Source organism: Leptonotus elevatus, chromosome 16, assembly GCF_054856555.1.
Source record: "Leptonotus elevatus isolate MCC_2025b chromosome 16, RoL_Lele_1.0, whole genome shotgun sequence".
NCBI classification, from domain to species: Eukaryota; Metazoa; Chordata; class Actinopteri; order Syngnathiformes; family Syngnathidae; genus Leptonotus; species Leptonotus elevatus.
Genome location: NC_141254.1, coordinates 19,892,192 through 19,902,845, shown reverse-complemented (window position 1 = coordinate 19,902,845; position 10,654 = coordinate 19,892,192). Strand labels below are relative to the sequence as shown.

The 10,654-nt window shown below is 44.0% G+C and overlaps 1 protein-coding gene across 2 annotated transcripts; it reads right to left on the bottom strand.

Moving 5' to 3' along the window:
- Window positions 1-1,565: 1,565 nt before the first annotated feature.
- On the bottom strand, window positions 1,566-10,182 carry faxdc2 (fatty acid hydroxylase domain containing 2). 2 transcript variants are annotated; one of them, XM_086098429.1, is made up of 9 exons: window positions 10,044-10,182; window positions 7,293-7,324; window positions 6,914-7,011; window positions 6,423-6,526; window positions 5,550-5,671; window positions 3,090-3,295; window positions 2,895-3,000; window positions 2,646-2,812; window positions 1,566-2,577 (listed from the first exon to the last, which is right to left on the bottom strand). In XM_086098429.1, the coding sequence occupies exons 1-9, from the start codon at window positions 10,168-10,170 to the stop codon at window positions 2,421-2,423; spliced, it is 1,119 nt and encodes a 372-aa protein (XP_085954555.1). In that variant the 5' UTR covers window positions 10,171-10,182; the 3' UTR covers window positions 1,566-2,420. The 2 variants fall into 2 exon arrangements, with proteins under 2 accessions (XP_085954555.1, XP_085954556.1); XM_086098430.1 differs by lacking the exon at window positions 10,044-10,182 and adding an exon at window positions 8,129-8,616.
- Between the last annotated feature and the right edge of the window lie 472 nt (window positions 10,183-10,654).

Below are 10,654 nucleotides of genomic sequence, written 5' to 3'. Positions count from 1 at the left end.
CGGGTCCGAGTCCCACCTTGGCTTTTGTCGTGTGGCTTTGTTGGTGTTTAAGCGCACTGGAAGAAATGGCCGCAACTTTGAGGGAGGGGGCGTGGCTTCCTGACCTTTGTTTTGTGCGTCCCATCCATCCGTCAAGGACTGGAAGAATCATCAGAATAATCCGGATTACTTGAAGAAGCAGGAAGTGGCGCAGGTGCTTTGGGGGGGTCGTGTGCCCCCCCCCCCCCCCCACCCCCCACACACACATGCAGCTCCATGTCTGTGGTCAAGTTGTCTGGTCACGGACGTCCAAATGTGAACTTGACCGATGAAGAAGAGAACTTTTTGGCGGTCGTATTTTTGCCTTCGACGTGAACATCCTCGTTAACATGTCAACGCTTCTTTCTTTCTTTTTTCTTCTTTTTTTTTGCGGTATTGTTTGAGTGGCTTTGGCGGGATTTTTGTTTTTTTCTGTTCTTTCTCCCTTTTTGACGTTTGGAACATCGAATGTGTATTTAAAGTGACAAAAGGGATCGATAAAAAAGCTCAAGCGAATCTTGTTTCATGTTGAAATTTGTTAAATCTCCCCCCTTCCTTTTTTTTTTCTCACTTTCATCGATTGCCACCGCCGCAGTTGGATTTAAAAAAACTAAATTGGGGGGGGGGTACACAGAGTCTTAAAACAAATTAGCCCACTTTTTTTTTTTAAGTCTTCCTGTCACACGTTCAAAAAAAACAACAACCTTTTTGCCTTCTGTTTTTTTGTGGTCTTGTGTGGATGTCGCCCGAATTTGATCTCGTAATGCAAGCGGAGCTGGACTTTTTAGGGTTTTTTTTTTCTTTCTTCTTGAGAGAGACTTGGATCCGTTTATGGAGGGTTGACGATGGATGCATCAATGTTTTGTGGAGGCTTGACTGCAAATGAGAGCCGGAAGAGCGACAAAAAGAAAAAAAACGGATATAGAGATGAGAGGAAAGTGTGTACAAATGCGCTGACTCCTGTTGGAACATTTGGACGATTTTCGGGACCTTGTGGGAGTTGCCCCCCCCCCCCCCCTCCCCCAACAAACTCTAGGGGGCGCTGCACCCTCCACACAAACTGTCCGCAAATGGCGGAGGGGTTCCGAAGATGCAAATCGGGGAGAAAAAAAAGCTAAACAAAAAAAGAGCGCAGCATCAGCGTGTGAGGATTGTGGCGGCTGATGTCTGCAGACTGAAAAGTACAAAAAAAATGTCATAAAGCCATATGAAATATAACAAAAAAACACACACAAACTGTATATGAAGCGATGGCGCGTTCACTGCATCACTCAAAAATATCTTTAGGCTTGTCATGAGGAAAAAATGTGAAAATGCCTGAAAAAAAGTACAAAATGGAAAAAAATGTAAACTACTTGAATGAGATCTTGTATTATAACATTTAATATTCACTATCCGCTTTGTAGGCTGATGTGATTGGCTATTATTAGTGTTATTTGTAATTTGTAGTAATTATGCTTTTTCCTTTAATAAAGAAAAAAAAAAGACAAAATGGACAAAAAAACCCTTCAAAAAAAGCTTGTCTGCTGAGTCGTCATTTCCAAACATGGTGTCAAAATGTACAGATTTATTTTGAGATGTCGTCACTACAAACAACTGGAGCAGCATGACGACACAAATACACAAACGGTTCCTTATCATTACAATTTCTACAGACGAAAGTTACGATTATCAGATGTCTCTAAAACATTACGCTTGTTTTCGCCTGAACGGTTTTGTTCAACGAAGGTCGACATCTTGAGCGATGATGTTGCGGTGCGGAGTATTTTGCCTCCGCAATCTGTTGTGAAAATGGTCACGGCCAGCAATCGCAATTGTCACGTTTCCTTACCTCGTAATCATCAAAAGCGACGATTCCTCCCTGAAATGCTTGGAAAACAATCAGTCAATTGTAAATTTGTGTTTGTAAAAACAAATTCTACAGATTAGCGGATGTGTTTGGAAGATTGTCCAGTGGTGTGCAGCACGTCCAGATGTTTTCCTCCCTTGATCAGCTCAGAAAAGGCTTTGGCTCGATAATCTTGAATGTTGGTCGAAGCCTAAAATCCGAGCGATTTCCTCCGAAAAGCCTTGAGGCTGACATCGTGAATGTTGTACGTGTTCGATAGCGACGATGAGCCTTTTCTGTTCTGTGGTTTTCTTGGGTCCCCTGCGGCACCACAGTGCCTCACAGGTGAGTCTTGGTAGTACAGCATACTTTTAGTTTGGAGGCCAGACGAGGAGTTCCCAGAACCAGAACTGTGGATGGGCATCAGTCAGCAAAAGTAATCATAGTGCAAAACAATGAAGTTGGAAGAAAAACAACAACTGATCAACAGGTTTTACAAAAACAAAAAGTGACTCCAGAAGTCTTGAAGCCCCGCCGGGCCGTCGCCGGGCGTCGCCGGGCCGTCACTGGCCCGTCACTGGCCCTTCTTGGGGATGTCGGGGATGCTGTCGGTGAGCGGGGTGAGCCCGATGAGCAAGGTGTGCCGTTCGTACTGCTTGGTCTGCCTGAATTTGGCGTCGGTGCCGTGCAGGCGGTCCAGCACGCCGAACACGCCAAAACACTGGTTGAACCTTGAAGAAACGCAATTGGCGCCCGTTTGTCGGCGGCGTTCTACCTTTTGGAGAACGCGGACACTGACCTGAGGTGGTGAAAGTCGTGGAACTCTGGCGAGGGCAGGAAGGGCAGGTGGTACCCGCAGTGGGAGATGGTGGTGCTGACCAGCGCCAGGCAGTACCACACGCACGTGCTGGACACGTGCGAGGCCAGCAGCACCGGCCCCAACACCACCGGCAGCAGGTTTGACACCTGACGGCGCAAGAACAACAAGGATGCCACATAAGACACCAGGGGGGAGGAGTCACAGGAAGCGGCGGGCGCGCGCATTTACCGCATGTTCCAGCGGGTGAGCGTAGGTGGCGACCACGCCGATGGGGGCGGTCCACTCGTGGTGCTGCTTGTGGAAGCGCTTGTAGAGGTTGGGATGATGGAACAATCTGAGAGGGAAAAAAAGAAGCCATTTTGGCCATTTTGGAGCAGCAGCCGTGTCGGTGAAGCCGTCGGAACCGGGCTGGCGGCGGCAAACCTGTGCGAGTAGTAAAAGAGAACTTCCTCCAAGACGGAGAAGACGGTGAGCTCGGCGAGGGCCCAGTGGAAGGTGGGCAGCTCGGGTCCGCAGGGGTCTCTCCTCCAGCCGGTCAGGTGGTAGGCGAGCACCACGGCGGGCGCCGAGATCAAGAACTGGTTGAGCAGCACCGTCTTCAAAGCGTGACGCAGCTTCTCCGGCGCCACCTGCCGGCAGACAATCGCCGTTCAATGCGCCAACAACCGACGGAATGCTTCTTCCGGCGAGCGTTGCTGCAAATGTGGACCACGTGACCGCATGCTACGTCCTTATAATGAGTAATATGTTAAAGAAGTATCATTTGAAATTATACATGGATTGATCCAATTAGGGATGATATTGGGGGGGTCGGATTGTGGTAAGGCACCGATGTGAGTTGCAGGTTTTGATCTGATTCTCCTGAAATTGTGGTACGTCTATAAATAAATAAATAAATTCGAATATATAGTAAATCATATTTAATATATATTAATATATAATGTAAATTGTAGTTGTTAAACTAAGTTGTGTAAAAAAAAAAGGACTAGTTTTAATAAAGTTGTACTTGACACGTTCAATATTTATTCTTGTTTACTCATAAAAGGAGTGAATATTGTACTTCCAAACGTTCCTTGAAGTACGAAATGCATCTTGGGATATTTTCAGCAAGCAACAAGCGGCGGATGCTTGGTTTGAAAAGAACGACATCCGGGTATTCCGTGTGGTCTTGGCTTCCGCTTACTCACGATTGGAACAGGACTTGGGGCGCCACTGATGACGTCTCGCGAAGTCCCAAGGACCGAAGTAAGGTTTTTAACCGATAGATGTCGTACAAAGACATTTTGAAACGTGGAAATAGTACAAATGGATTGAAAGCCAGTCACGTGATAACTGCGATCTATTACGGAAACGCGTGCTTGGGAAGTTCGTTCTTGAGACTCGACCTTGCCAAGACTCGACTCGTTGCGTCACAAGAACGTACTCTGTTCTTGATTTCGAGAAACGGCCACGGTCTGCAAGGTCGACCTTTGTCTCGTAAATCCAAGGCTCGCGAATACGTCAACTCCATAGTAACACGGCGCCCCCTGTAGGAATGCGAGTGTCACTACTGCTTCACACCTGCTGTTGTTTTTTTTCCTTTTTCCTTGACAGCATCCTGACCCGTGATTTGAGAAGAAGAAAAACGTGTTTTGATTTTTATCAGCGGGTTCAGCACGCACGGCGTCGGCAAGAAAAAGAAACACATCAACTCAATACTCCGATAACGCTCGAGTTGAACGTCTGGCTTGAGTTATCGCGGAGGTTGGCCGTAATCTCGCCGCCATCATGTTCAACAACAGCAGCAGCTGCTGCTGCAATAATCAAATCTGAGAGCGACAAACAGGACTTTGACACACAGCAGGGAAACGAGTTGTTCTTTTTAGTATCGTTGATTTCAAGATAATAAGAATCATTAAATTGTGCACATTTTCCTTTCAAATGTTCATCAAATATCGTCACAAAACATTTCAATACTATAGATTTTTGTACTCTGTATTCATTTGACTTTGATTTTCACTCATTTTAATTTCTTCAAATGCCATTTTCGTATTTACATCTGATTTTTGCAGTAACATTCAATTAAAATTTAACTTTCATTTTACAACAAAATATTTCATTTAAAGATCCATTCATTTCTACCGGTTTAATTGAATTGTTTTTACTTTTATAAACAAAACTATAATTGATACATTTTACATATAATGGAAAACTTTCTTTCATTTTTCACTATTTTCACATTTATGCCTCGATTTACTGACTTCATAAACCAGCAATGTTAACCACAAAATTCAATCTTTCCCAAAAAAAGAAGAAGAAAAAAACGGAGGAGTTGGAATATATGTACAGCACGTTGCGTAACCGTAATGCTCAATTGTGCTGGCTAAAACTCAAGTGCATGTGACTTTGGAACCCGAGTGACTCATCAGTGACGGACGGCGTGCGCTAATCTGGAGTGCTCACAAAGCCAGTTACAGAATCTCAACGCTTGCCAAATCTTTTCGGTTGACCTTAAATAGTTTGAAAGCCTCCGACTTCTGCCTGCCGAGCGGCACGCAACTTTCGGGACCCTTCGAGCAACCATTTTTCAACAAAACACCAGCAAAAACGACAGCAGGCGTCGTCGTGTTCGCAACATTCTCGTTTCCTGCTCAGTGGAAGATTTGGACTGCAAATGCAAATGTCAGTTTCAAATGCTTACGCTTTACCTTTGCTTTGTTTTGTGTCGTCGCTGTATCGTTATTCATCAAACCGTTCATACGAGTTGGCAGTTGCTGCACTATTTTTAGTTAATGGCCGCTTGTTATTGTGTTTTAAAATGTGTATCTAATTATGAAATAATAATAACAAATTGCATAATTACAATGCGCTTTTTCTAAATACAAATGAATTGGCCCCGCCTACCGGGTTGTTCTTGTCGGCTTGGATGCGGTAGCGGGTGATGAAGGACGGCCTCCCGGTGGCGTCCGCCAATAGCAGCAGACCGTTGAACGACCAGAACACCACCATGGGAACGAGCATCGTGCCTGTGGACGTAATACAATTAAAAGATAAAAATCATACGTACAAAAATCACCTCAATGAAAGTCTTGAAAGAAAAATGAGATACCCTTGATGCAGATACATAAATATATATAATCCCCACTGTTTTATTTATTGGGGTGATTTCTACTGGATTTAGGCTGACTCCTTCTGAATTGCGCCTAGCAACAAGCGGTCCGAGACGTTCTATTGGTCAACGTAGCTGCACTGGTCTCAAACCATTTACAAAGTGTTTATGTTGAATTCAGAGCGACCTTTGATGTATATAATAATCCCCATTGTGCTCTTATTGGTGTGAATGAGATTAGCGCCGGATTTAAGGTTGAATTGTCTCAATTCTGCTTAGCAACAAGTCGTGCGAGTCGTTTCATTGGTCGACGTTGCTTCGTCGCGCTGGATCGTTCCAATGAGTTTCCACTGGCGATGTTTTATGATGAATCCCGTGTGATCGATGTCTTTTTTAAAACTCATTATTCAGTTCGAGATCAGATTGCATTCAAAAGGTACACGTATGCGACGACGCCTCGCCACGTTCCCTTTCAACATAAAAAAGGCACGGGGTTCATTTCAGCTGATTCCAACCCGTCGCTATCAAATTGTTATCTATTATGCAATTCAATTTACGATCAGCACCAACACGACATCATTACTTTTATGATGCCGATAATTCCTCCTCCGTAGATAACGTGTGATGAGGATCCTTTTCCGTGGCACTTTTCTTTTTTTTTTGCTTACCCATGTAGAACAAAGCCTCGTTGTGGCCCTCAAACAGCACGTAGACTTTGGTCCACAAGTTCTGCCAAAAGTCTCCCGAAGCGCCCCAAAATTTCTGAAGATGCCTGGAACAGAACAAAGAGAAAAGAAGGCGCACTCTTTATCCGTTGGTAACGAATCAACCGGTGATGGCGGAGACCCCCTTGGGAAAAAGGGGCCGACCCTGTTCTCAGTGCACACAAAAAGGCCGAGCGAGCCCGCCGGGTTTGCAACGTATGCTGCATCGGCCGCGTCCAAGCCGAGTCGTCCTGCGGGTTTTGGATGTTTCCCTTGTCCAACACACCTGAAGCTCGTCAGCAAGCTCTGCATGCGCGGTGTCAATTGGAACAGGTCCGTTGGAGCAGGGAATCATCCAAAACCTGCAGGACTCCGGGACCAACTTTGGACACCGCTGCGCTATGTTTCACATACACGTGGTTCGAGCGCGGCGACATGAAGCAAGCGGGTCGCACCATGTCAGCGAATTACCGAACGCCGCCAGGAAGAGGATTCCGGATCCGATGACCACGGCGGCTTTCTTCACGGAATCCCACAGTCCTCCCGAGGCCTCCTGCGGGGACCAAAAACAAAAACCGCATTGCTGTAGAAGGAACTTCTTCAATGAAGACGTATTTCTACGTTCTGGTGGAACCTCGTCCAAGTGGCCGCGACTGGATTTTGGCCTGTTTTACTTCCTTTTTATTGAGTAGCGTCTGGAAATGTTTTCCCTTCCACAAAGAGCATGAAATGCGGCCATGAAACCCAACAAACCTGACAGTCCACCACGTGTGTGTGTGCGTGCGCGCGCGCGTGCGTGCGACACGTGGGCAGAGCATGTGAAGAAGCGCTTACCTGCCTGCTGCTTCTTTGTGATCCCCTCATGTCTGTAAAGAAGGAAAACACACCAAAATCAATCATTAACAATGATTGATTATGATGGCTAAAGGTTCGATATCACCGCTTGCTTTTGGCGCTTCACTGCCCACGAGAGCTCATTGGAAATATCAAACATTTATGACAGTATCCACGAATGGAACAAACGATACTCGGAGAGATTCTAATAATCAATATGCGCGTTAATTGGGCTGAAGTTTCCGCCTTGCATCGCACCAAGAGCCGTTTGTAATACTTTGACTGGAGCGTTTTCATTCAATCCGTCGCACGCACACACATTTAAAGAGAAAATGATTACATTTACACGCACACACACACACCGCTCAATATACTGTACAGTCATTCCCAAAAAAATAATAATAATACTGTACTGTAACTCTATTGCAATTTGCTGACATCACACATCTAACTCAAGAATACTTCATTATAGTTTATAAAACCATTTTGGTGGGGACATTTTATATTAATATGACAAAATTTCGTTAAAATGACACTCGTAAGTCAAGGTTTCGCACGTTTATGTACTGTATGAATATATAGTCATAATATATATTTTTAAAAATAGTATTGTATGTAGCACAAAAATTGCCATTACTGTAGATATATATAGACTACATTTAGATTACAGATGAAATTAATATGAAATTACAGTCACTTTTTTTTTTTAATATTTATATTCTGAGGATTTGACACGATCAACAATTGTGTATTTCGCCAATTTACATACAAAAAGTGCATCTGACATTCTCACACGCACACAAAAAAGCGACATGGCCCGCTTTGAAGTCGCTCACCTGTATCGTGCGTGCGTGCGTGCGTGCGTGCTGCTGTGAGTTCTTGTGAGTGGAGCCAGCTGGCTTTTAACGGTGTTGTCAGACAGATGATCGACACTGATTGGCTCGTTGCCGGTCAGCTGACCAGTGTGGTACCCGGAAGTAAAGGCCGCCTGTCGTCATCTTTCGATCAGGTTGTTTTCCTTCCTTGCCGCGACGTGTTTGTGAAGAAACGAAGACACCAACAAACAATACATGACGCGTTTATCACTGCACGTGTAGTTTACTTTGCTTTAACGACCTCATTTAGGCAAATAAAGTAACGAAGTACACATACTTTGTACTGTTGTCCTGTTGGTACAAACATTATGCAGAGGGAAACTACTTTCGCGTTCCTTTATCCACTGTGACCTTATCAAAATTGATACACTGAGAGATTATTATTATTATTATTATTATAAGATACCAGTCATCAACAACCAAAGAAGTCCAATGAGAAAGTTAGCTAACTCCATTTAAATGAGTTTGAATGTGATTGTAGTCGTTTATCAGGTGTGCACACTTTTGAAAACACATTATCTCTGTTTACTTTGACCCCCCCCCCCCCTCCCAAAAAAGATCCCCCCCCCCCCAGTCGAGTGGTATAGGTTAAATGTAAAAAAACAACAACCAACAACTCTGAAACGATTTATTGTGGTCTTGGTTTTTTATGTCACAAAAACTGAATATTTAAACGGATATGTAGACTTTTTATATTCACAGGATCAATACTTGGATCGTGTGTACTTTTGCCACTTGTGCTAATTAGAAGACATGGGCGGAGTACAAGCTGTCATATATTATATCATGCATTATCGTTGTGTGAGAAAAAGAAGTCATGACTAATTTTGTGACAACATGCCAAGGAATGCTTTTGTATGCTTTGCATCAAAGCTTCATGTTTGTTGTACGCTATTGAAAAAGAAAAGTTATGTCACGGCGAGCACAGGAAAGACCAGTTAGCAACAATACGCTTCTGAATGCGTGGAGGGAGACATGTGAAGACATTCCAGTCATATGAGTTGAGGACATTTTCTGCTTGCATGTGTGCTGTCATGTGACAACATGCACGGAATAGACTGAACACTTTCAATGTTGACGCTGCGTTTAAATTCAACAAAAAAGATGGACTTATACTGTACAATCATTCAATTACAATGTATTGCACATAAAAGTAAAACAAAAAAATCTCTTTATTTAAATTTTTTTAATCAAGTGTCATATTTTCTCTTTAATTATTATTTTTTAATCAATGGCTTTCAATTGTGCATGTACAATATTACAATATAACACAAAATCCCCAATAACTAATTTCCATATTATGAGACCTGTTTTATCAAGAGTTCAAATCGACAATACTTTTATTTGAAGTGGCTTATAATAAAAAGCAATGATATTTTTATTTCCAATGTTATAACTCCTGATAAATGGTGGAAGGCTGCATTGTGCAGTCCCGCCTCCTTCAAATGCTGTTCTTTGACTTTGCACAGCAATGAAGTGTTATTTGCTTTCCAGTCCACTCGTTTGTCTTTCACTTGCCACAATTTGCTGCTCTGTGGCTCTCCGGTGAAGCCACGCGTCGCAATAGCGCTACCTGGTGGTTGTGAGCAACAAGGCAGGATTGGACCATGAAAGTGGAAACACCGATTGCAAAACACTATCAAGTCCCAGCGGCAGGGTAGCAACATGGCGTCCGTGTGTCATGTGACCCGCAGTGGACCAATTGCAGCGTAGTAGCTCTGAATCCGAGTTGGCCAATCTCTATCGACGTCTCTGTCGTCAACTGCTCAGGTCTGACCTGCAGCGGTTGGTCATATGCTGACACTGCAGCCGCGCTCGGACTTCAACTGCGACCAAGCGAGCCCCTGCTCAGTGTTCAGCCACTTTTGTCACTTACCTGGCTCACCTGGCTCACCTGGCTCACCGGATAGCGTCACCGGATAGCGGATATAGCGCGTGTGCTGCAATGGCTGTTGTGTTGTGTTGATGACACGATGCTTGGAATCGAAACATGGGGAAACCATCACGTGAACAACGCTTAAAATGTCCGCTAAAATATGTGATGGCTTTGGTCACGTGAAGATTCCAATGCGAGCCCGAGCCGAGAGCACGTGACATTAATTTCAGTCAACAGCAGAGGGCAGTGTTGGCCGAAATGGCGGCGACCTGAGATGGATGAAAAGTGACGAATTTATCTGTTGAATTCGTATTCCAGCAACGCAATAAATGGACCCATGCGTACCCACCTTTCGACACCCACAGATGTGTGCTCTTTTTTTCCAATATTTCTTTTGATACTAAAAAATAGAGGTACTTTTGTTTGTGTGTTGCTGTTTTTTTTGTGTGGAAAATGTCCCCGCAATTCAATATTTATTAACACGAACAAAATGTGACTTTATTTAAAGGGGAATTGTAACTGGAAAAAATTGCCATTATGCATCCTATAATTCCCCCCCCCCCCCCAGTACTGTATGTACATTCTGATAATTGCCTTACAATTCATGTGTT

What these genes read in the sequence shown, in the direction of transcription:
- faxdc2 (XM_086098429.1), bottom strand. Translation starts at nt 10,170, where the DNA reads ATGGTTTCCCCATGTTTCGATTCCAAGCATCGTGTCATCAACACAACA. An exon ending in AAGCCGACAAGAACAACCCG is followed by an intron (nt 3,296 to 5,549) that starts GTAGGCGGGGCC and finishes GTCTGCCGGCAG; the next exon opens with GTGGCGCCGGAGAAGCTGCG. An exon ending in CACGACTTTCACCACCTCAG is followed by an intron (nt 2,578 to 2,645) that starts GTCAGTGTCCGC and finishes CGTTTCTTCAAG; the next exon opens with GTTCAACCAGTGTTTTGGCG.